Source organism: Grus americana, chromosome 3 (genome assembly GCF_028858705.1).
Source record: "Grus americana isolate bGruAme1 chromosome 3, bGruAme1.mat, whole genome shotgun sequence".
Classification (NCBI taxonomy): Eukaryota; Metazoa; Chordata; class Aves; order Gruiformes; family Gruidae; genus Grus; species Grus americana.
Window position 1 is genome coordinate 97,019,426 of NC_072854.1, and position 27,229 is coordinate 97,046,654.

Genomic DNA, 27,229 nt, shown 5'->3' on the forward strand with positions numbered 1-27,229 from the left:
CGCTCAGATAAGTGCTTTTGACCTAAATCTTGTAGCGCCTCGATCTGACATATAACCCCACAACTGTGAAATTCTGTATGAGATTTAGCAGTTTGAAGCTGCCAACTGACCCAGCCATAAAGCAGCCAGAGATAAGGATTTAAGGTACGATATGATACAATTAGACATTCACCTCCTATTTATTTCAGTCCATTTCAGTATTTAACCTACTTAAAAGTTGCAAGCTTTTTATTAAAACGTAAATGCTAGTGTGCCGTATATTTATAGGCAGCTAACAACAACAACAAAAGACTCTCATAAATTAGATTTCTATGAATGAAAAGGGTAAACAGGAGATGCTTCTGCAAAACTCTTCTAGACGTGCGGAGATAAAGGATGGTTCTACCACACAAAATAATCAGATTCAAAAATAGCTGTTCAGAAACAGCACACCTAAGGAGTACTTTAATCAAACATTTAGGTTACCTGCCAAAAGGACCATGATCTCTTCAAAATGCAATGCGGATTAAAGTGTTATCTAACACAAGCAGAAAACTAACCTTGGAGTGGAAGTTCGAAATGTGTTCATCATAATTTTCATGTCTTTGGATAGAGAAACCAGCTTTTTCAGCTAGATTGCAAAACTGGTTTAAAGTATTCCCTCGGAGTGGAGCAAATACCATCGCTTTTCCCTGGAACATTAAAAAGAGAATTTATACATTTTTAAAAATGGAAGGGAACCAGATATAACATACACCTGACTAAGCTTTTAATATACTCAAGCTGGAAAAGTCAATTGTTCTCTTGGCAAAATACTAAAATAGGGTAATATAAATAATTGTTCAAAATATGCAAGATTTCTGTGATTAAACAAATGCAAAATAGAAAGTAATAAATAAATATTTTCTTTAGAAAACTGCCAACTACCGTACATCTGCTCCTTTTCATATAACAATGGTGGCTATGAATTACCAAAATAAAACACAGAAAGAGCATACAAAACATACACTTGATGCAAAATCCATTTGTTAGCTCATGACCACGCAAAGACTGTAAATAATGATTTTCTTTTTTCACTTCCACACATTGAAGAGTACCTCCCATTTGCTGTCAGTGGAATTACAACAGTGTAAAACAAGGCAAAATGGGAGGCAAATCAGACCCGATCATTAATTTTTTAAAGATATTTTAAAGTACCTGAGCAGTGCAACCAAATTTGACCTTAAATTGGGAAATTGCATTTAAACCAGGACTTAATGTTCTTGCATAGTAATTCTGGATCTTTCAAGATGACCAGGTCATTTATGATGCCCAGGCAACGCATTATGGTCCGTTAGCTAATTTTTTGTTCATCCTTCTGTATTGAAGAAAAAAAAAAAAAAGACTGTACCTTGAACCCATAGATTTTAGACACTCTGTGCAAAGTACTAGCCCAAAACCTAACCTACTTGATATAGCATCTCTTGAAATCTTATTTGCAAAATTAATTCTAATTGGCTGAATACCGTGTTCTGTCACATGGAATGAAAACTGCTTGAAGAGCTGCAAACAAAGGTTAATATCAGCCAACAGCGTATCACACCGATGGGAGCCACAAAGTTTACTGTGAGTTCTTGTATTTAACTTCTATATTAATGAGAGCTAAGACTGATTTGTGAGGTACTGTAATCAACGGAAGAGACAAAAAATATTTTTAGGGATCTGAAGAAGTCACAAAATGATTAGATGCTGTAGAAGAATATTTGGCTTGAGAAAATGCAATCTTGTGTACCAGAGGAAAAGAGTGATCAGAAGAGAGAACTTCAGTGGAAACTCTGGAAAGTGACAGTGCTGACACAGATACTTAGTGAGGAGGATAGGGAACAAATCTGTGTGTTACAGCTCATGCACACATAAGCTGAGACAACGGGCAGTGAGGCAGCAATAAAAACTCTACGTCAGTATCTATGGTACTAATGTGTACTTAAAAGATTCCAATCATTAATACCACAGCACTGTATTTATTCGCACAATGCCTCTGTGAGATAGGGAAATACCATCATCCTCATCCTTCTCATGGGAAATTTAAGTACAAAGGAGACCTAGGGCAATATCCAAAGCAACTCACTTCTGATCATTTGTGTAGCTATAACTTTAATTCCGTGGCTAAATACGAGGTGCAAATGGGTGTAACTCCCACCAAAGGCACTGGAATTGCTTATGTAAATGTTAGGTCTGAATATAGGCTCAGCTCAGGATGAAAAACATTAAACACAGGAAATTCACCATCAATGTGAAATGTGCTGTAACTTCCCTCACATCCTTGGCAGCCTTTAATGTCATCAGACAGAAGTGGGCAGTAAAGGGAGCTTTCAGCCGAGGATCCTCCTCCTCCTCCTGCTGCCATCTCATGTTCCCCAGAACATTGTTCTGCAGAGACCCTTCCTGGCATAAGAAGGATGAGACTCCTCTGGAGTCCCTCATCTTCATGAGCAGCTTTACAGAGAGGTCGCTGTAACGGGAAACATGTCCTCCACCCAGGGTTTACTGACCACACAATGCACGTGGGGACTACAACAACAACATCAGACCAGTGGGCTGGACCTACACTTGATGGACTATCCTAAGGTTGTTTAATCTGAAGTTTGTAATTCAAAAATGCCTCCCAGTTTAGGATGATGTTTAAAGTTCAGAATGGCCTTTCCTCAGCCAGAAAAATACTTCCAGTAAACTCATGAAGAAAACATGGGGGAAAATGTCTATTTCAGTTACAATATTTTGAAGTGTCACCAAAACGCTGCAATTAGATAATGGGACAGACGTTCACATTTTGGACATGGCTATGACTAAGTTTACTCATCAATCATTATTAAATGCAGTCTTATTTGCTGGTACTAATCATGGTTCAATAGCATCCGATTGACTTAATTGGGATTTTGAATGGATAGGCCACAGAAGAATCAAAGCCTTCATAAAAGATGTTCTTAATTAGGGAAATATGCAAACAAGCAATTGCTTATTCTGAGATTGAAATTAAAAGCACATTTTAATGATAGCAAAAAAGAAAAAAAGTTGGCAAATCAAGTAGCTTGCTTATAAGAGGAATAAAATTTCAGTGCCTAATTCTTGGAATTGATTTACAGGTGACATATGCCTTTGTAACAAATTCAGATAAGACATTTCAGCCCCCAGTAACTCTGCGAGCTACTCATTTCTGCCCGCATGAATTTCTGGTCCTCTCTTCCTGTACCAATACAACTGGCCATGGGGCCATACTATGAATCAGATGACTGAAATGACCAGAGTCCTGTTTGCACGAAAACAAAGTTACCCAAAACACATCATTCTGTACCATAAGGATTGTTAGCCACAAATAACATCCTTAATGAAAAAGGAAATACTGCAGATAAATTATTTCTCTTAAAATTAACAGTAAGAATAGATTATGAATACTACTTAAAATTCAGGCTGCCTTGTTGTCATAGCTTTTTAAATCAAATTCTCTGGTTGGGCAATATAGACCACCAGACCATGATTAGCTCTGAGCAGGAGACAAAGCAACTAACAGCTATTCTTCCGCTCCAGCCGGAGGCTCTGGCCAGGTCACGGGTACCGGGGCACCTCTTATCCACTTCTCTTCCTGCCACTCATACTCCTCTCCCCCAGTGTGCTCTCATGGAGCCAGCCCAGGGGCCTGTGGGGCTACCTGAAGAACTAGGTGCGGACATTGAGCTGGGCTGACAAAAAAAACTTTTGCATTTTTTCTAAACTGGCATCAGCTTTGTGTTCCAGATCATTTCTGATCCCCAAAATTATTGCACCCTGGCAACTGATGGTACATCATGAAAGTCAGAATGCATCATTCTGGGCAGGAGCTGCTTAACCTCCCCTTGCTGCCACTGACTTTTTCCTCAGGGCGGCTACATTTCTCCTGTCTTCCTGGCAGCCTTGTTCCACAGCTCATTAAAATAATTCAGTCTTAAGTAACTGGCCTTAAGTCACTCAGGAAAGTCTATGATAGAACCAAGAATAGAAACCTGATCACTCTTAGCAAAGAATGGGATTACTTACATGACTAAAATGACTCGGTTTCTTAAGCCTTTGCACATTTGGGTCTTCTATTCCTTTTACAGAGAAAATCTCTTGTGCAAAAAGTACAATATAATTTTTAAATGAAGTTTGGAGAATGCATTGCTAACATGGAATACTTTTGTTTTGAAATGGAAAGTTTACCTTACTGGAATATTTGTATGTTAGGCAAGTAAAATTCCTGTTTCAAATTCCTACTTAGAGCAATTACTTCACATGTTTTCTCATATTCTCATTTTGATATCGTCTTTAAAAACCCCCTTTTTTTTTGAGATTCAAGATTATTTGTTGGGTATAAGTATAAGCATATAACAGCTTTTTTTTTTTTTATTGCCTGTAGCTCTCTGATTTAACAGCCTGATCGATTGAGATGGGTAAAACATTTCCTCAGTGACACTCATGTAGAATATGTAAGCATTTTATGAAGAGCTTAATTTCATTTTGTTCTAAGGTATAAACCATGTAAACACAGGGCTTATTTAATGGAAAAGAAGTTTTAGGCTACAATATATGCATAAGGGTTTTGTTCACTGTATATAAACAGAAATGAAAAGAAAAAATATTCTTTCATAATAAATAAATACACAATGACAAAGGTTACAATTGAAGGGATTACAAATGACAGAAGCCAACATAAAAACTTTCAATATCGTACTTTTACTTTAATATGAAGACATTATTATCAAAGGAAAATACTTGAGAAACGCTTTGATAAAAATAATCTCACGCTATCTTTGAAGCGGTTTCATTTATTTTACTACCCACTGTGTTCCTTATCAGAAGGCCAAGTATAAGAAGTTTCCTAGTTTATGATTAGGAAAGAATCTGATAGATTAGAAGACTCAATTGAAGTTGGACATAATAAGTATTAAAGTATTACATGACATTAATCCTGCCATTCCATTACTCTCTCAATCATTGTGCACAGACTAATTATTCTGAAGCCAGTGTTCAGGAGAAAATAGAAACATACTTACACTGGGTTGGAGTAATCTCTTTATTGCATCAACAAGGCTAGCTCTGTACCGGTCCAGAAACAGGCTGACATTGAGAAGAGAACAGAATCCAGATTAAAATGGGTTTTCAATTCTAATGATACTAATGCAGATAAGTACAAGGCTAATTACATATGTTTACACAATGCTGTAAAAGAGAAACTGTGGTCTACATTTCTGTCCAGTTCAGGTACTTTTAAATACTGAAAAAATATATAAAACCAAATATAATCTAAATCAAAGCTAAAACATCAGCATGAAGCAGATATATATCAGCATGCAACAGATCTAGCTGAAATTCACAGATCACATATGCTAGCTATTAAAATGCTACCACATCAGAAATAGGATCAATATACAAAGTTAACATTTTTCATGTTTTTATATACAAGGGTGGGGGGTGGAGTTTTTTAAAGTATCTTCTATTGTATTTCAGGTGTTATTACTACAGGCATTGTTTTTCCTTTTATCTTCACAGTTGTGGCATTAATTCATTATTATCTATTATGCATATTTGTTCTATTTATATCTATCTATCTCTATCTATCCCTATAAAGATTTACAAGCCCCTACCTCCTCTCTCCCTCAAACACTGTTCAAATACAGTGACCCAGATCATACAGAGTTGTCCTCTCTCAAGAGTGAAATCCTTCATCTCCAGCATGGGTCCCACAAGGATAGCAGCAGAGTCAATTTTCCCATGCAATGTTGCCAACATGCTCAGCCCTATTTTGGTGTGATTACCTCATGATTTGAGGGGATAATTCATTCTTCATGCCCCTCAGTACCTTAATGTATATACTAATGGTGGCAACCAGGGTGCCAATCACACTCGACTAGATATTTGTGGACATGTAGTTACTGTGGATGAGAGTGCATTTACAATTGTTAGTGAACAACCATCAGAGAGCAACTGATGCCTTTCAGTCCTTACTGCCATGGGCTTCATTTATATTGGTGATTCAGATAAGAAACTCGATCAAGCAGCCCACAATAATGTGATTTTTTTCATTATTCATTTCTTCATTATTTCATTTCTTCGTTATTTTTCACGCTTTCTCTGTAATAAAACTGCTTCCCAGTCTGTGTTAACCTCAAGTTCCACACTACACAGCGTTTTGACCATTCTTTATGATTCTTTTCTATACTTCCCTTTCCTTTATTCTCAAACATCTCTTTCTGAAGAGATGTGGGTAATTTTTTTCCAAGTTTGAAATTACTAAAAAATATAAAGAATCTATACAAACAGCGAAGAGAAAAAAGTGGTCTGCCGACCATCAAGAACAGAATATGTGTGGATATTTAGGTAAGGACACTCCACAGCTACCAAGGAGAATACAAGATTACGTATCATAGGGTCAAGCAGCTGTGTAAGAGCTGTGAATTTTTGCTACTTGGGGGGAAAAAAAAAAGGCTATCGGAAAACTTGTCAGTGACAAATTTTCATCAGTAAAAACTGGCAGAATGTCACATTGTTGAGAAAATATGGTAGATTGGGTATCCATACATTTCTTAAAGAACATTTCATATAGCAGTATGACCTTTTGAATTTCTTCTTAAGAGATCAAAGTACTAGCTAACAATTTCTCTGATAGCCTGCCCACAAGAAAATTTAAACTTCAGCAATTGGCATGATGGCTGCCTCTCAGCTTTGATTAATCTTACTGGAAGAACCTTACTGAAAAAATGCTCGTTTAAATTTAATTCATTGAAACTGCAGCTGATATCTCTAATGTCTCCTGGGAGTTTTAATCACATTCACCTCAGGTATATCCCTATGCAGATAGATACCATAAGACACTACTTCACCAGGAACTTAGCCACCTGCAGAAGAGGTGGAATACAGCGCATGAGTCCTCTCCCAAAAGAATCGCTAAAAATAATTAATTTTCTTCAACATGAAACATCGCAAGCATGCACACATTTAAAACTTGCTGAGATCCTGTGTAGACAGAAGTACATTCCAAATGAAAAATGCAGTTATAATATTTTTATTTTTGAAAGCAGTGTAGTGAAAACACAATTTTGGGGCAGCTCACCAGTGCTAAAATTCCTTTTGCATGGACCTGCATACCATTCTCTTTTTCACAGTGAGATAGGGGCACAACTGCTGCTGCCCATCTTGTTCCCTTACAATGAGAGAACTACAGGCCTTTGTTCACCAGAAAGAAACTGTCTGAGAACTGAAAATGGTTACAGGACCTGACAAGAGATTAGGCATCTTCAATAATACCTTTTCTGTCCGACTCCCACTTGATATTTTGGTGGTATGGGAGGTAGACTCTTGGCCCTCTTAGCTTAGGAAACCCAGATAACCTGGGACAGTCGCGCTGGCTCTGCTCCCAAGTTGTCCCTACCCTCCAAAAGCCCTGTTGCTGGGAACAGCACCTACTTCAACTGAAAATAGTCTCCAACGTTGCGATTTCCAGTTTGCTGCTCTGAGCTGCATACTCTGACCAGAGGGAGCAGAGAAGGCTGGAAGCAGTGTTAATGCAATGCAGCGACTCCAGGGAACATCTATATCCTCCCTCCGAGTCGGAGGATGCCTTGAATGAAGAAAATCCTGAAGAAGTCACTAGATAATCTGTGCTGCAGACAGGGCCAGTGCAGGATTTGGCCCACGCAAGGAGATTTAGTTACGCAATTTCTCTTACCAGTAGAATTTGTATACATACAAATACATTCAGCATACTGAAAATGTCCCCGAGAGAATCCTTTAAAGCTCACAACGGCTCCGTTAAATTAAATAAGGTATTGTTCTAAACCATTCTCACTCAGTTCTCATACCTCAATTCAAATTTGCCTTAGCTTGCCATTACTTTAGTGGTAATGCCTCACGTTTGTGTAGCAAGGACGCTGTGAAAGCAGTAGCTGGGGACAGGAATAGCAAGGGTTTCTCAGGGTGGCAAGGAAGGTTCAGATCACAGCAGCAGAGAGGCAAGAACACAGTTTATCACAGTTTATGATTCGGCCTTTGTTTAGGCATTGCTCTTAACCAGTAAATCTGGCTGAGCAGGCAGGCAATCTTGTCACCTCTTTCTTCTTGGGGTTTTTTTGTTTTGTTTGTTTTTTAATTTTAAATTGCCATTAAAACCAAAATGACAGCTTATACCAAAACTGTATGGAAGTAACAGTAAGCCACAAGGAAACAAATTACAAAACCAAGTAGATTCCCAGTTTGCTTCATGCCGATATCCTTTTATCTTGTGCCTCGCAACAAGGGGCGTACATTTGTATTTTATAGGCTATGATGTGAACTTATTTTTCTTTTTGCATACTTTGCAATTGGTAAAAAAGCTGAGTTTACAGGTGTACTTCAGACATGATTACATTCATGTATAGTGCCTAGTGTATAGAGCCATTTATCTTTTTGTTCGCCTTCAACTACACGGCTGACATAAACTGAAAAAACCCTTACTTCCATGTCGTCAGATTCCAATGCACTTGAAAGTGTGTGCAAGAAATCAGGCTTAAAACGAATAATAAATTCAAACTGAAGAAGGACAGAGATCTTAGTGTATTCCTGTAAAAAGACTTCCTTATATTAAATGAAATACTAACAGAGACAAAATTAACGTATTTTAAGATTTTAAAAGAATACTTTCAATTCAGTTCTGCATTCCCAGTGAATCCACAGCTCCCCATGCCTTCAGCAAAAATCTCAGCAGTGAAAGTAATGTGGGATACACCATCCCCCCCACGCCCCTGGCCTCTGTTGTACATATATTTATGCATGTGCCAAACTTCAAGAGTATAATCAGTCTAACTAAGTAAAGTGGGATATTATAAATTTCCAAAGTGATATGGGGATCTAGACCTTATACTGTCTCTACATTAAAATTATTGTTGAAAACTTGTTTCATAAGAACATGAAAGACATTTTTCTATTGCCTCAGTCCTACTGGCCTTGACTCTCTCCTTGGGTTAAAAAATCTCAGCAATTTTTTTTAATAAAGGATATACACTTACATTTAAATAATCTGAAATCTAAGGCTCTCAAGAGCTTTGGAAGAGTCTTGGGTTTGACTTGTTCATACAGGCACCTGTTATTTCTCCTTCTCTATCCATACTCACTCTTACAATTCCAGCACATCCATGACTTTAGATCCACAAGTGTAGGTCAAATGAAAGTCTAAAATTCTGCAAGCCCTCACCTAGCCTTAAAATTTCCCCTCAAAAATATGAGGTGGGTGGATATGCTTTAAAAATTCCATTATTTCAGTATTTTTTCCAGTGTATCCTTCTTCTAGGTGTGGCCTCACCAAGATTATTTTTTTTCCTTATTTTTATCTCATAGTTGACATTTTACAAGTTATTTTGGAACTGCTGAACCATGAAACTATTTTTATTGTCAAAATCTTGAATGGTTAAATAATGACTAGCTTTCACAGTTTGCCTCTTATTTATTTTATAATCTAGTTGAGCTACTAAATTTAGCTGTTAACTAATAGACTGTCTGTTCTGGGAAATAACTTATTTTCCACCCCTGCACACAAGGTTTATGAAAGTCTGAGTGTAAATATATGAATATAAACATATTGCTGCTTGTTGTAATCATGTACATTTTTACTTGAACCTCCATGTGGATTTGGAATATGTTTATGAATAGAGCTTGTTTTCATGTAAATGGGATCAAGCAGTACCACTGGTTAGCTATTCAGAGAATCAGACAATATCACCCTTGCTGGAAATACTTCAATAAAAATTTATCCATGTACCTAATATTTGAACTCAGATTTTTTGCTTTCTAGTTCTCTGTTCTAATCCCAGATTTTATTGACTGACAATGAGCTATATGATGGTGTTAAACTAAATGCAATCTATTCTATCTGTTTTTATCGCTGCATACTTCAGGTTTCAGCCGAGGAGCTATAAGAAAAGAGATTTTTTTTTTTCTTCTTCAATGGCAGCCCAAAAAATTCAGAGAGCAAAAATCCTGCCAACAGTTCTCAAGCCAATTCTGCATCTCGGAAGAGAAATACATGAAAATGAAAAGAAGATTCGAGTTTGATAAAGCATTGAACATTTTTTTCCCCAGCCTTTTCATGTACCAGAAAACCTAGTGTCCATAACTAAAAGACTGATTTCTAAAAGAAACAAAGAATAAAGGGATTTTCATGCTTATTAAACTATATATATGGGCATTTGCAATAAGAAAATACAGACAATTTGTGAATAAAACCACGTACTTTAAACTAACCTGCACGTTTCTATTTATTTTTTAGAAATGTATAAATATTTATACACTTACCTGCATCTTAAGTGCTTCAAAATAAATGTACAAAATGCAGGGATTGCAAATGCATTATGTATTTTACCTGTCATGTTTGATTCTTTGTTTCCTAAAGAAACTACACTATTTCCAAACAGACTGGGAGGAGTATTAGGCAAGAATATTACTGAAAAAAACAACTTAAGTCTTGCTCCACTCTGCTGTACTCCCAGCACAAATAGGATGACATGGTGTGAGTATCAAGAATACAAGAGATGGCACAGCCAGGTTGTTTTGATATTTGTGTGAAGAACAAATTTAACTCTAAATCTCTTGGCAAGACCTTGCTTCACCCACATAATCTGGAGAACATCCATATGTGAGCCTTGTCTAAGCCTCCGAGAAGACTGCTGCCCTCCTGCTCATGTCCGCCAGACTCTGATCTGACTTTCATACTTAATCTGATCTAATCCTGTCCAGCATTAACTTCATCTGTGCAATGAAACCTGGAGTATCCATTCTAATATTTGGTGAGGAAGGCATTTACTAAATTACTTGCTGAAATCATATGGTGGTGTTTAGCTCCTTATTTTAATCAGATGATGCATCTCTGAGGCACATTATCAGCGATTAGTTAGAAACCCTCCTCTGTCCTTTTTGGGAACAAAGAACTTTTCTGAAATTAAATGCTAGGAGAAATGAAGCACTGTTGCATTCTGTCAACAAACAGATATTAGAAAAAAGAAAAAAAGATGACTAAACACACTTTCTCCGGTGCTACACAAACCAGGTAACTTTTCTGAAATAAGAGTTTGCTTCGATAACAAAATATCAAAGCAAAGAAAAAAAAAAAGGCTTTAGAGGAATATTTTATCAGAAGCAGCTTAAAAAGAACATTGTTTAAAAAGACAAAAAGACAATAGACAGCTTCGTACTTCCCTTTGCCTTTTTCCTTAAACTATTTTAGTAAGGTACAGAAATCTGCTGAACTGAGCTGTCCTAGGAAGTCCCTGTTTTCAGATTTTTGTCTCTCACAATAGTTATGTGCAACAAAACATAAACAGCTTTTTCTAGTCTGGCCATTTAAAGGGTCAAGAGCAAATATTCATGAAGGAAAGACAGATTCATTGAAAAATATCTGCTCTCCTAAATGAAATTTGTACATCTCTTTTCACACTGTCTCCATTTATATGGCACAAATTATTAATAATGTAGGATTTTTAAAGTTATCATACAGCAAATACAGCACAGCACAATTCTGCAAATCCAGTATCAGAAAAGGGTTGTGTTAATAATCAAATCTATTTGCACAAATTATTAAACAATATACATGTATCTACCTTTTCATAAATTAAGTGCTCTCATTTTTTTACTAAGAATTCTCTTACAATTAACACGTGTCTGTGTAAATAATATGAAGCCTATATCTACAAATATTGCTGTCAAACTGATTTAAGAAACAGAATGTGAAAAAAGGTTTTGAAAAATCTTTTCTTCCTTGGAAAGATTTTCCGGGAGCAAAAAATATATCCCCTTATATCAATAGTCAGATCTTTCCTAAGAAGTAAGCTAATTGAGCTGTTTGTGTTGATAAACTCCCTTTTCTCCAGACTGTTCCTCACTGAGCCATAATTATTTGCAATTTGCCTAAGTCGTCCATTTACTGATACGTCAAGCATGAAACAGAGGCAATTCCAGAAAATGGAAATGCTTCTCAAAATCAATCTTTGGGAAATAATGTGGTAGAAGTTACTGTGTGATAGAAGACTACCTTATAACTGTCACATGGAGATGAATATTAATTTGTTGAGGTTAAGGTGGCTTTGTGCTTCATTTGTTGACTTTGCTTAGCCATCAGCAAGCAGCACAGTACAATTACTCCAGCAAAGCTATTTTTCTAACATGAGTTTTATGATTTTTATGTACTTACCAGTCAGCACACATAACAATGTCAAAATGTCCTTCCAGTTGAGAGACATCTGTCTCATTATCCCATCGTAAAATGCTAGAGGAAAAAAAAGATTTAAAAAAAAAAAAGGAAAAGAAAAAAGGACTTACATTTTTCATCTTGAGATTTTTAAAGTATTAATATTATTCTTATGTGACACAGAAGTGTTTTTAAAAGTATACACTCCTTACTTTCAAAGACAAATATAAAAATATTATTCTGTACATTTTTAAGGTTTTAAATCTCAAAGTTAAAGAGCTATTTTCTATTATAACAGAAAGGCAATCCACACAGGTTCTGATGAGTGGATCACCAGCAAATATGCATTTCTGAATTAGTGGCACATGTATGGCTTCAGACCTTTACCCCTTAACACCAGTGCACGAGGAAGTGAAGTCAAAGTATCGACAATCTGAATGAAACATGAATTTGCAGAATAGATGTGAATTCACGGATCTCCGCTACATCCGGCAGGCAAGTCAGTTGTGTTTCTCATTGATGAAGTGAGCATTCACTTGGGCTGGAGGGAGGAGGGACAGGGTGAAAGAAGCCAAGCTTAACTTCAATGCCAACTATGTTGCCCCAGGCAAGCTTAAAAATACAGCAGTGCTGACTCTGTCAACACCTATTCTCTCAGGTGATAAGTTATTTAATTCTAAGGTACCCAATAGCAGGCAAAAATGCACATAATGTGCAAAGTTCTTCCTTGTTTAAAAATGCTGCTGATTTATGTAGCTGCCATGAAGAATTTCAGTACTTTGTTCCCATCTAAAAAAAGCAACTAGTATTGGAATTTACTGCATACTTAAAATATCATTACCCTGAAGATTTGAAGTTGCATTTCTATTTCTAGGCTATTTTTTAAAAAAGGATCTATCCTTCTTTTTCATTTCCTGCTTATTTATAATAGAAAGTAGATAAATATTTATGGGAAAAGCACTTGTGGGGGAAGGGTCTAATCTGATCTTGTCAGGTTGTGCATGCTTATCTCAGTTTTGTATGAGTCTTGACCAAATAGACCCTTTAGTCTTCCCGCAGCTATAATCTACTTCTGGTTAAAAGCCATCTCCATTCACATCCTACTCCTAATATTTAACCGAGGATCAGTTATAATGCGTTCATTCAGAAATGTTCCCTAAGTATACAGGAAAAAAGGGAATTTTATACATCGGCTATACTATATGCAAAAAAGCCTTGTAAATACCTAGGTAGATAGATACAGAGCCACAGAGAATTAAGGTACCGCTGTCTGCATGTACATGTGCAGAGACAAAATTTGAGAGAGAATGCTTTTAAAACATGGAAATTATAAAAGGAGAGGCCCAGTTGGTTGGGAAAGCTTTGATTATGCGGGGCTCAGTGTAACTGAACAGATCAGGACTCATTAGCCCATTTGCCCTCCTGGAATTTACTGTGACAATCCAAAGAGAGAAAAGAGTAGATTAATTTAATTTTTCCCCCTCAAATTGAAAGTAGTCCAGATTTTAGAAGCCTAGCTAGCTTTGCACACTGGCACACAGCAGGCATCCAGTAGTGGAAAGTGACAAAGGAGAGTTCTCACTCTCAGCTGCTGGCTGCCTGCTGGCTACCAGCGGCTTTTTCAACCCTGTTTCCGTGGAAACTTAGGTTAGAATGGTGAAAATTAGGTAAAGGTAAGTTTTGTGGGTTTAAAGCACGCACTCTAATACTTTAAGAATCCTGAAGCAGAACTGGAAATTGGTAGATGAACTGTGAGCCTTAAAAGGCCACCTTTGGTTCTCATTGCTACAGAAACAGAGATCTGATCAGTACCACTATAGGGATTTGAATTATGATTTTTTTAACCCATATATTTACTATACTTCACACATGCAGTTCGGAAGGCAGCACAGGTGCCTCCTCCTGGAAAAAAAACCAACCTCTCCCATGTTACTGTCAGGTTCCCGCAGAGCATCCAAAATACAGCATTTTCTGTGCACACCTACTGTAGGCACAAAGGAGTTTGTGTGGGTAGGTAAAAGCTCAGAAATCATAATGCTGAGCAAAATATGGAATCGACGAGTTGCCAGGAGCATGAGCAGTGGTGCAACGTGACTGGCATGTGTGCTGTCAGAAGGAGTGAGCTGAGGGCCCCACATCCAGCCGTAAGCCAGTCTTCCTCCATTTTCCTGATCTAGCACCAGGGCTGCTCTGGGTCTCTAGCTTCAGTACGGTTGCAGTCCTGAAGACGTCATAATTATGAAAAGGCCAATGATAAATTTACACACAAGATTTTCAAAATCAACTTTGCCATAAATTTTCAAAAGGTATGGGAAAATGTTTATTCCTGTGAGGAAATAACCACATTAATTAAAGGTAATTTCTATAAATTCCAACTGGACTCACTCCACTCTCACTCAGGATCTATGCACAGTGGTGGGAGAGATGCAGCTACGGGCTGCATATATTTATCCAAGCTATCTTTAGCCAAGTGCAAGTGTGACTAGCAAGGGAAGCGCAGCTTGGGTACGTGAAGCTCAATACTGGCTGCAACCTCCGAAACTGTCTTGGGAACTATTTCTGGGCTACGTATCGACACCGTTATCTGTTCAATGCTTCTGCAAATTTGCATGAGCTGCAATCAAACATCTGCACCTGCACCTGTAAAGCAGACATGCCCCCACATATCAGGGCAACAGAAACAATTCTGCTTAGAGTCAGCATTATTACATCACGAACGTTGATGTCAGAATCAGCCTGATTCTGAATCAGAATCAGCTATTTTGAATTCTAGTGTTCATGAAAGTAGTGAATCAGAGTCAGGACATATATAACTAGCCATACAAGTTCTTGTAATCCAAACACAATTCCTGAGTGTGAAGTACAGAAAAATCTACTGATATCTGAGAAAGGTAAAGATGTGTGTTTGTGTTATCTAAATGCATGTATCTATATGTAGGAAGGGGGTGAGGAACAATAATTTTTTCAGGGATTATTGAGGACGTGACTCTTGGATTGAGTGGTCAGACCTGATAGACATACTGAAGGCACCATGAAGTAAGGGCTGATTACATTTCCATTTAAAGAAAACCACTGCTAGGAAACCCAGAAAAGTGTTAGCAACAGAAACCCAAAAATCTCAATCTTTATGAAGCTTCCTTTAAAAAAATAGACACAAATGTAAAAATACCATACCACAAAGTCTTTTAAATGGCGAGTATCATGTTGAGTGCCAACATGAAAAAAATGCAAGCCTCGCTAATATTTTCCTCTTGTTCTCTTTCCAATGATGCTAAATTAGTGGACATAAACCACTTTTTTCTAAAGTCATTTTTCTTCCAGCAAAATAAGAAGCTTTAAAGCTTTAACTTTTTATATCTTTCTTTTGAGGGAAGATGCTACAATACTAACTGCTGAAATTATTTTGTAAATTTGAAAAATATGCTTTACTCTGTATTTCTGTCATACCTTAAATGGCTTTTTTGTAAAAAAAAAAAAAAAAAAGACAAACTCCAAACCCAACATATATAAGGCTGTGTAAAGCCCACTCTTGACATTATTTTGTGCTGGCTTATTTAACTCATGCAGGTTTAGTTTCCTGTAATCAAAAATAGGAAACTCAGGTTCAGCAGAAAAGGGTATGAAACCCACTGGAAAGATAAAACAGTTTGGGAGCTTTTTTTGGCTACAACAAGAACATTAAAAAATGAAATAGGATGTGAGGAAAAAAACACTAGAGCACTGTTCAGCTACTACTTAGGTCAAACTGATGGTGGCTGAAACTTGGTACCCACTAATGGCTGCTTTATGGCCTGTATCAAATGAATTTGACCAGTTTTCAGAGGAAAAGTACCCACGTCACAAACCTATTACTATAATTAGCAATCTTGATGGCAGTCCTAGCAAAAAGGACAAGGACTGAATGAGCTATGGAGAATGAGCTATCCTCTCACACGCAGAGGTGGCTTTTCCAGGTCAGGGATAAAGCATACTATCGAAATAGTCTGAGAAAATATGTACTGATGCTTTGGTTTCCTAGGCTGTCAACCTTACACCATTCTAAAGCAACAAATTCATTAAAAAACCCCCACCAAACAACACACAACACAAACAATCAAACCTTCCCCCCCGATTTATCTTTTAAATTGACAAGCAGAAAATGTGATTAGGTCAAGATAAAAAGAATTGTAATGATAATAGAACAAAAAGATCAACTAAGAAAATAGAGACTTTAAGTACTACCAACGGTATCCCCAAATATCCCCTTATATTTCAAAGGAAAAAAACCAACCAGCAAAATAGCAAATGTTGCAGGGATAGTTACGGCAGCCAAGGCTGCACTTCCCCTGTACAGTAATTCTAATTTATGGAGGATAGCCTGACAAATGTCGACACTCTCTTTCTTACACTGGTAAAGTATCTCAGCAATCTACAACAAAAGACCTGATTTTACCAGGTTTTTATTTCTCATGCAAAATTCCTCATTACTATTATTATTCAACTTCTGTTATTCAGTGTTTGTCTTCCTAGTGTGTCTAGGCAGGTAACTTAGATGAGAAAAAACAGGTTAAATCTCTGATTGTTAAAACTTGAAACATTTCCAAGTCCCTCTGAGATGTTCTTGTGATGAATGGCATAGGCTAGAGTACCTCTCAAGTTCGCAGAAAAGTAGTTGTGCAGATAAAGACAAAAAATCAAAATTAGAAGAAAGGACAAAAGACACAAAAGCCTTACTTGCTTTGAAATGTATTAGTAGTTTTAATGAAGAGAAAAAAATTTCGTCCCACTTAGCAGATGAACAGCTACCAAGAACCCCTATCTACCCACCTCTTCTTTTCATATTTTAATTTAGGCTTCAGGCTTGAAAAGCATTATCATTGGTAAGTATACAGGTTCAAGTAAAAGATTTTGTCTGGGGGTTTAGATGACTTTTTCTATGACATTAACCGAGCAAGTTCATTAACACATTAACAAAAGGCATCATCAGGATGTTTCTCCACACCTTGATCTTTGTTTGAGATTCCTCAGCTCTGTATAAAGATCAAGAAGATGGATTTTAATATAGCGACAGAGGCAGTGTGTACACCTATCATTACAACTCCTCCAAGGAGTCTTGCAATTTTGGCTACTATCATTTCCCCATCTTTCTCATTATATTCTCCACCTTCTTTTACCTCCTGCCCTTCTTACCTTCATTGCTTCACTTTCCTTTTTATTCTTATCCATTATACCATTCCCTACAGTGCACACCTGGTTTGAAGGGACCAAGGTTACATTTTCAACCACTGGTACCCAACATCAACTATTTTCCCTTTCCTCTCACATTTCTAAGCAGTTTGAATGTGATATTTACAATTACTGATGGACATTTCCTTCTAACAGTCTCCTTGCAGGTTTCGGCAACTTCCATGTCATTTATCTACTCTTGTCAAAGTATACCGATGATTTTTCTCAGCTAGGCTCAAAATCTGCACTTTATCCTCATTCTCCTGGACCTTTCTTCTCTCCTCAGCCCAGTAAAATCTTGCTATTCATTAGAATTTTTAATTCCATTATTTTCTGTTTGGGTTTTTTTTAATTGTCTCATCATTTTTTCAATGTGCATTTCCAAAGATTATCTTCAAACCTTTCCCACATTTCTGATAATTGCAGAATTTTCCATCTCAACCTCTTCTTCCTCTGAAATTTACTTCTGGGCTATCTCATCCATAACAGCTAAACCCAACTACTCATTTCACTACTTCACACTGTGTATCTAGACTCACAACTCAGTATTTTTAACAGCCTTGGTGAAACAGAAGTTCATCACCTCTAAAGTACAACAAGGCATTGTTATTACCACCTTTTCTTGATCCCTTTGGACATAAGCTTTAAGCATTAACTCCAGTCTGTAGTTTAGACTTAGCTTAGACCTTCTATATTTGCATACCTCACCATTCAGATTTAGCTTATTCTCTCTGCATAACATCTCTAAGAAGTTTCTCATCTACCCACTCAACTTAAACTCTTGACCATGTCATCATTACTTACATCTCAACATCACAATATTGTTCTCTCTGCTCTTGGAAAATGCAGTCTTGCCCTATTAATATTTATTCAGTAGGCTGTAACAAAGATTGTTTTTCCTGCCTACATTCCTGATCTTGTCACCTTTCTCTGTACTCCTCCAGGTAAGTTGCAAGTCGTCTTTTCCAAATGCTTCACAACCGTTCACTTCCCTATTTTTTTATCTCTCATTCAATATTGAAAGGACAAGTCCTTTCTTTAATCAGCCCTAATGTCAGCTACATCTTCCACTTAACTTTTCAAGCAAGCACCTTTACAATTTTCTTCCACTATGTTATCCATGAACATTCACAAACTTACTCCATTATCCTTGAAATTCTCCTTTAAAGTAGTGCCTACAAAAACTGCAAATAGGCTAGGCTGTCTTGTGCCTCCAACGCTGTCTATCATGCTGACCACAGTTATCCTCGTTATCCTTCCTCACCATATCTGTCTCTGGTCTTGACTAAGATTCTCATAACACAAACTGCCTTTTTGCTCTGTGTGTATACAATGTCTGGTACAACAATTCACGACGAAACCTCATCACATTAATGTGGTAATAAAAAAGAAGAAAAAACACCAAAACCAATGATAGGTCTCTTCTAACTTGAGATATTCTATGATTCTACCTAGGTTTTCTTGTCTAAAAGTTTCTTTTTAATAGCATAGATAAAGTTACGTGCTTCCCTTATTCCTTATTCTGAGAACATATTTTCTCTCTCTTATTCTGTACAACATTTTTTGCTAAAATTCAGACAGGAACATTACAGTTTTTTCTTCAAAAATAACAGTCCTAACACTTACACATTTGCTGCATATGAAAAGCTACTAAATTTTGGGGACATAATAAATACACTGCATGTAAATTCAGCTGTTGCAGAATAAAGTTTTCCATTTTGTAGACACAGCACAGACCAACATTCAGCACAAGTGTGGCTATTTTTTAAAAAGAAGTGAGAATATCTTGTATAAAAACGTTATTAATAAAAAAATACCACTGGTGCTTGTGAAATTTGCCTTTTCGCATGCCTCCTCTACATCAATACATTCTAAATCAGTCTTTATTTAGGAGATTGACTACTGTTTTTAGCAAGGTTCATGTAGTACATTATGCACAAAATGGATGGTTCTCACATTCTAATTCAGACTGATATGGTATAAAAAAAATACATAATTTCAAAATGCAAGACAGCATAAGCAAATGTGGCACAACTGTACCGGTAGGATCAGTGAATGAAAGCTTTGTAAAAGTTCCTTTTGTGTAAAAATATGAAGGCAGACAGTTTCTTGCTCTATGGAAAACAGTCTATCCATGAATATGGGGAGGATAATCAAGGGAACAAGATGAAAAAACAAAGAATGTGAAGTGAACCAGGCAGGTCCAGAAGGACTGAATGGGGGGAAAAATTAAAAACAGCAGAGAAAATGTAATTCACAGGTGCTTAAATTCTGAGGGCAGAAGGGACCATTATAAACATCCAAGATCTCAAATTTCTGTATCAAGTCCATGTATGTCAGGAAATTAATACATGTTTCAGAAAGATATTCAACTTGATTTAAACACATTCACTGCTTAAGAAACTACCACTTCCCATGGATAGATGTTCTAATGTATTATCATTCTCTCTGTCAAATCTCATTTTTTTTCTAGACTGAAATTGTCTAGCTTCTATTTCTACATCCTGTTAGGTGCTTGTAAGCTAGATTAAAGAGTGATCTTCTATTAAAGATTTTTCCCCCCACATGAGACTTTCAGATCAAAATCAATTCATTTCTTAACAATCAAGTAATTTCTTTGACAAGTTAAGTAAACAGAGGTCTTTAACTCTCTCATTTCCAGACCCTGATTCACTCTTCCACCTCTTTCCTGAACCCCATTCATTTTCAGTATCCTTGGTTAATGTTTGAATAACTGAATATTAATTGAATATTAATGAAATAAATGAAGATAACACTGTAAGCATCATTTCGTCAAAATTTAAAGTTTGTCCCAACTTTCCTATGTCTATGGCAAAGATTAGCTGAGAGTGCCTGTGAAGGAGAGAGCCTACAGAAATTGTGTACTCAATGACTGTCTATTAAGGTAGAGCCACGGTAGACAAAGAAGGGTGGACAAAGGTACAATGGTAACAAAGTGAACCAGGAAACAATGTAAAAGTTGGCTAAAAATCTTCAATTCTAACATCTCATGGACATTTTCCTTTAAAGCCCTGGGAAGAAAGACGTAAGTTTTCTCATATCAGTGATCTCCACCTAGTCTTCCTGTACAGTCCAAGAGAGCACAAGAGGAATAGTTTTACCAAAACCATGGTTTTTAAGCTAAGAGGAGACCATCATAAAATAGCCAAGGATTTGAGTAAGAATTATTTGAAATAATGCAATGCTTTACTTTTAGCTAGCACCTAGCTTTTCTCCCTGTTCTTCCAAACACATAGAAATTTCTCTACAAAGCTTGCTATTTTTTTTTCCTTTATATATTTTTATCTGGTCACATAAATGAGATAGATAAATCTACAATGCAATTTATTTTAAATTGCAACTTTATTAAGTCAACACAACTGGGTGAAGTACACAAATAAGAGAGGCTTGGTAGCTGGTATGGCCAAATGGTAAAGGAGGTTACTAGAAACAAGATGTCATTACTCCAAAAGTTGAAGTTGCACCCAAATGAAGAAAGGATCACAAACTTGGAAAATTAGATATAATAATATCTAATTATATATATTATTGCAGGCCAAAACTGAATGTACTCACTCTTTTGTTCTAAATCTTCCTGCCAGCTGATCATCAGTTTATAGAATGAGCACTCACAGAGGATGACACCATTTCAAGAGAGGTGAAATTAATTCTTTGTGTCAGCATTCACTGTAGAAGAAATTGAAGACTTTCACCACAGAAGTGGATTTTTTTATACCTTTTCTGTAAAAGGAAGTCCTGCTTTATAAACCCTGAGCTCTTCAAAGGTGTCAACAAGTGTTCAGATAAGGGTGATCTGGGTAACACAGGCTACTTCTGATTCCAAAAGGCTATTAGCAAAGACTGTCACCAACATTTAAGGAAAGTAGACAGCCACTGGACAAGAGTCCTGGCATGGCTAAATAATGGAACAAAAGACAGGGAACGGGGCAGTAGTAAATGGTCAGTTCTCACAATGGAGGGAGATAATCAGCGCAGTTCCCCTGGGACCTGTTCTATTCAACACATTTACAAGAGATGAGCACGGAAGTGGCAAAGTTTGCTGATACTAAGAAGTTATTCAAGACAGTAAGGAAAAGAGACTGAAGAATTGCAGAAGGATGAAACTGAGTTATTGGACAATAAAATGTCAGATGAAATTCAGTGTGGATAAATGCAAAGTGTGCAACAGGAAAAATAATTCTGGCTTCATAAAGAAAATGAAGGTCTCTGAACTGATCATCAGTGGAAATCTCCTGAGGTTATGACAAACAGTCTTATGAAAATATCAGCTCAGTGCTCAACTGCAGTCAAAAAAAGCAAATTACTGTTAGGCATTTTTAGAAGAGGAACAGAAAGCATAATTATTCCCCTACATATATCTATCATTTGTGTGCACTTTGAATGCAGTACTGCTCATCCTCATCTGAAAAGGAGTAGATTGAAACTGGAAAAGATACAGAGAAGGGCAAGTATGATCAGAGATATGGAGCGGTTTCCACCTGAGTTGTGTTTTCTGTGATAGCGAGCTACGAATTCACAATCAACATGAACAGACAGACTGTTCATTGTTTCTTCCCACACGTACATAAAATCATCAAATGAAGACAGCCGGAACCAGGAGCCTTTTCTTTCTAACCAAAGAACAGGAAATGTTCCTTTTGGCAGCCTCCTCCTTGCCAATAGATGGTGCGCATGTGAGGGTGTTACATGGGGAGACGAGAAAAGTAGTTGGATGAAAGGGATTCCTTTAGGGTTGCTAAGCTGACAAACGCAACAAGTTCAATAAGTATGCTTTCATAAAGTCTGAATTTAGCAACACTCAGGTTGATTTGATGAATAAAAACATAGTGGGAGTCTTTATTAAAGCTGTCCTACGTTGATGAAACCTGTTACGTGACCAATTGAAATCAGGAAGGTTAGAAAGCCAGCATACTTGAATAACATTGTAATAAGGTAAAATATTCATGTGTTGGCAGTTACAGAGAAAGAGGTAATTAATATAAGAATGGAATCAGGACTACATAGTTCAGTGCTCTGTCATTGAGACCTCATCCTACTATCATACTGAATGCCATTTAGCCTTTAGAAAGACCTTTTTTCTTTTTAGGTTTCATTCTGGAGGCTTGTAAATTCATTGCATTTGTAAGGAACACTAAAATCTTGGATAACAGATTATAACTTATCTGTTAACCTTTAAGGAGAAGGGATTGTCACTTTTGGCCACTTCACCATACATGTCGACTATAGAATGAACAAAAAAGATATGATACATTATTGCTAATCAAATCAAAGTGTGCATCACACCATATGCATTTCTCTCACTGACTTGATGTTGTATGTACTTGTTTACACCCCTATGTGGAATGTAATCTCTATGAGGAAACTCTTAGCAAAACAATACACTTGTCCGCACCTAAAACTCACAGGTCCCGTATCAACTGTAAGTATACAAATTTTGTTCTTAACAGATTCGGTCTTCTCAGAAAAGGGAATCTGATGGAAGAACAAATTCCCTGGTAGATAAGACAAATAGAGTTTGTTAACCTTTAGAATATACTGCAAGCTTTCCTCTTTGGTAAAGCTTTTCCATCATGACATTCATAATAAAAACAATTTTTCAAAATTCTGCAACCCAAACCCCTGCTTCAGGAAGATTTCCACATTAAAATAAAGAGAAGAAAAAGAGCAGAGATTCCATGACTCTTATTGCTCATCTACTCATTGGTGGACATGTTCAAAACAATTATATGATTCATGTCAAGCTAATAACAGTTGATGGTACAAAGACAGCTATCAGGATAGCTCACATGCTAAGTTATGGGGTAAACTTAAAGTGATTCATGGATAATTTTTGAACTGTGAAAAAATAGAATCATCAAACTCATACATGGTGTAATAATTCACCCTACTAGGGCAAGTCATTATTAGCAACTTGGTGGCATTACTGTACCTATTTCCAGTAAACCTAAGCAAGAAATTCTGAACATACTCATGGAAGCTAATAATAAACATGGAATTGTATATCCACTGCTGAAGTAAACTGTTTACTAAATAGCTATTATTACATTATAACACATAATATGACAAACTGCCAGTTTGGCTTACATTGCTGTACTTTTAAACAATAATCAAGAGTTGGCAGAGAGCTAGATAAGTGCTCATTTACTGCATTTCGTATAAATCTAAATAAATAAATGTATGGCAGGTTGTCCTAATCTAACTTCTCTTGGCTGATACTTGATTGCTCCTTTTTGTGCCATACATTTTTTGGCATATTTTCCAGGTCTAGACTTAAATGTCTGGAACAATCACAAACTGATTCTCACACTGATAATTTATACTCCATGTGCAAGGAAAAGAGTACGAGATCCTGAAGTGAGATGAAGGTGCAGTGAGAAGGGTCTATTCTGAATTATCATTTATATGGAAAAAATCTTGCAACAGTGCACTGGACACTCTGACCAACATAAAAGAAGTCACCTCATGTCACTTCGCATGCCAGTGTTGCATTCTTCCCTACAAAACACTACCTTTTCTTGTGTTTTTTTCCCCCCATTATCATTACATAACTAAGGTTTTTGGTTGTAGAAAAAGTGAATCAGGGTTATGGTAATATTTCAGATTTTACATCAGCCTTTCAGTTTCTTCCAGGCCTTGAGAAGTGATCAAATAACTTTGTTACTGCCTTCATTGCATGTCTTTACTGAATCTGAAGGACTGATCCATCCATTAGCACTTTTCAAATAACTAACCAAAGCATAACCTTAATTTTGACAGGAGAAATCAACTATTAATGTGTATAATATAGAGAAAAGCAAGATGATCATTATTTTTGGAATTAGAGAGTCATTTGAATACTTATTTTATAAAACTTTACACTGTTACAATAAATCTGCAAAAGCCTTAAGAATGTAGAACTAAAAATCAACTTACATGTTTATTACAATGAACCTTATGTTTTGATATAGTATTTCACTTTATTTTGTATTTTAATTATTTTATTTATGCAAATAAGGCCTTAAATGCTATTGCACTCAAGAAGTTAAACACTTGACATTTTTACTCCTTAAAATGCAACATTTTATGATGTCTAGATATGTTTATTAATTAGTGATTATTAACACCCAGTAAACAACATCATGTCTTGTAAAAACACAATCTTTCTTCACAGCGTGAGGCTGAAATCTATTATTCACTGATTCCATATGCTGAAATACACTCAAATGATCACAAATGACCTTAAGCATTAGATAAATGTAAATGAGGACAGGGTAGAAAATGTGCTTTTGATTGATATCTAAAAGACCAGGTTTGAAGTCTTGACAAGGGGTGAAATCTGAAATCTCATATAAAATCTACAAAATCTAAGCTTCTGGATGGACATACCACACAGTCTCTCCTCAGCAGCGATGAGCGTCTGAGGTTGCTCACAAGAAGCATTCAGCACATGGAACCTCAGAGACTATTCCTGGGGCCTGCATGGCCTTTGTCTACTTGGTAGGCACTTATTAGGATGCAGAAATACATCTCTAAGTTATATGCACGTATACCCTAATGAAAGCAGAATTTTTCTAACCCTAAGTGCTCCCTTAAAAGAACTTCTATACACAGAATGGCTACATAAGCATAGGATAAATGATGTGAATGCTCGCCATTAAAATCGCATGGGTTTAACCCTCTATGTTAATAAACTTATTCTGCTGTAACAGCTTGCCTTTCTCAGCCCTTTTTCAGCTTTGCTTTTGTCACTTTGAGAAGGACTGAGACACCTTCTTCTGGAATGAGAAGCATCAAAAAAAAAAAAAGATTTAGGTACACAAATAAGCTCTATTTGCTCTTAGGTAGCCATCTCTAAGCCCATTCTAATTCATAACCCTATGCCATAAATATGAATTACTTTACAATTTACTTTTTAAATAGTACGAGAGACGAACACACTTCAGTTTTTCAGCTGCTTCCAGTCCCTAGTGTACCTGGAGATGTCTCGATGAAATAGACAGTTCAACAGCTAACTTCAGTGGCATCTATTACACAGGGTGGGTCAGGAAGGGCTCTGGGGACCAACTTCTCTGAACTTCTACAACTCTTGCCCTCCATAGCACGCCTTCAGGGCTAACTTGGAGAAAACAGAGCTAAAGTACTTAGAGAAAAACGCTGGGTGTGCCATGCACAATAGGACATAGTCAAGGAGGTAGAGAAGGGCCCCAGCACGCTGTGCCTGGCTTCCATGCTCCCCATCTGCCCTTGTTGTGACAAAACATGATACTGATCGTACAGACACGATGACCAAAAAACCTCCCATGGACGCTCCGACAACATCTACCTCAGGGTGCAAATGGGATTTGTTGCCACCCTGAATTCTCAGAGCTACTTAAAATGAAATCTGCCAGTGATTTAAGTACATTCGTTCCAAGCCTCACACTCAGTACAGTGGGTAACGCTGACTCTGAAGCAGCCAAATTTTAACCATGCACTAAACCGCAGCTTGAAGAGACATACTGTATCGTAAAAAAATAAAAAAGAAAGAGAGATTATGTCACCAAGATTAATCATACTGTATTTGCTATGTTAAAAAGCAATTAAATATTTTTTTAATACTTCCAAATTTCTGTCTTGCATCACTTACCTACTTGTATATACACGTTTGTGTCAGCATCAGAAATATAGGTCACATTTTCACACTTTTGCACATATATCACATTTACATTAAATATACAATTACATGCACAAATCCATAAAACAATTTAGTAGAATCTTACCAGCTTGACACTTTCTGAGCCTTAAATATGCCTGCATTTTGGTTTCTTGAGATGATCTCGCTTACATCTGTAGCGTATTTGTTAAGAATTATCTATAAAATGAGAGCAGTAATAAAAATAATAAAAAATACTTTTTCCCCATCAGCTAACACCTTCACAATGTCTTTCATCTGTTTGGTCTTCTTTAATCTGTGCTAAGAGTCAGTCTTTTTTCAGAAGCATAAATTTTACATTGCTACTCCAGCACATCAGCCATATATCTACGCCGTAACTTGCTTTTGTTGCCTACCTCTGTTTACTGTTTCATTTAAGGAAATGCTAGCCCTGTAGCTATAGAGGGAACTGAAAAAGTCTTCCCATACCTTATATACGTGTAAAGGCAACTATTGTTTACAAATATAAGAACTGCAGCCACAGTGAACAGAAATTTTTTAGCACAGTCACTTCATGGCCAATTTAGTTTGTGCTGCTTTTCGACTGTATCACTAGGTCACAGGTTGGAGGTTTACGGGTTTTGAGTACCTGTCCTGCCACAGGACACGTACCTTTGTTCCTGGCTCTGTCTGGGTGAAACCCAACGCACAACGGCAGCACCTTAACCTATAGGCAAAGGAGTTTCTAGTCTATTTGCTTTCTTGAGAATGGTTTGGAACCACCATAAAAGATAGTACAAAGCAAGAAATGCTTTTTTTTCCCCATAGGCACTGCAACAGTGCCTCAGCCTCGTGTTTCAATGTCTAACCTCATGTATCGGCTTCTTTCAGTTTGGAAGATCAGGTCACAAATTTGGGTAGCCATGCAGGCAGGCCAAAGCAAGGGCTGGCAATGACAATTGTTGTCATCTATGCCTAGAAAGACAACCTTCATAATCAATCACTTGTGGTTAGTGAGAAGCCATTGAAAAGAAAAGGTATAGCAAGTAACCGAAAACTGTGAGAATACTAAATGTCACCCAGTGTGAATCCATACATATTTGAACAATTCGCTCTTGAATATAAAAAAGTTATCTTAAACGGACATTTTTGATAAAGATGTCAATGATTCCTCTTTCTTATTTAAGGTACAGGAATCTGACGCTAATTAG

General features: G+C 36.8%; 1 protein-coding gene across 1 annotated transcript in view; it reads right to left on the reverse strand.

Moving 5' to 3' along the window:
• The window catches only part of CAMKMT (calmodulin-lysine N-methyltransferase), a 225,180-nt gene that overhangs the window by 7,618 nt on the left and 190,333 nt on the right, over positions 1-27,229 (reverse strand). The window contains exons 7-10 of the mRNA XM_054820757.1: positions 26,146-26,212; positions 12,185-12,259; positions 5,025-5,088; positions 540-671 (exon numbers count right to left, since the gene is read on the reverse strand). Of these exons, the coding sequence (XP_054676732.1) occupies positions 540-671; positions 5,025-5,088; positions 12,185-12,259; positions 26,146-26,212 (338 nt within the window). The remainder of the gene's footprint in view (positions 1-539; positions 672-5,024; positions 5,089-12,184; positions 12,260-26,145; positions 26,213-27,229) is intronic.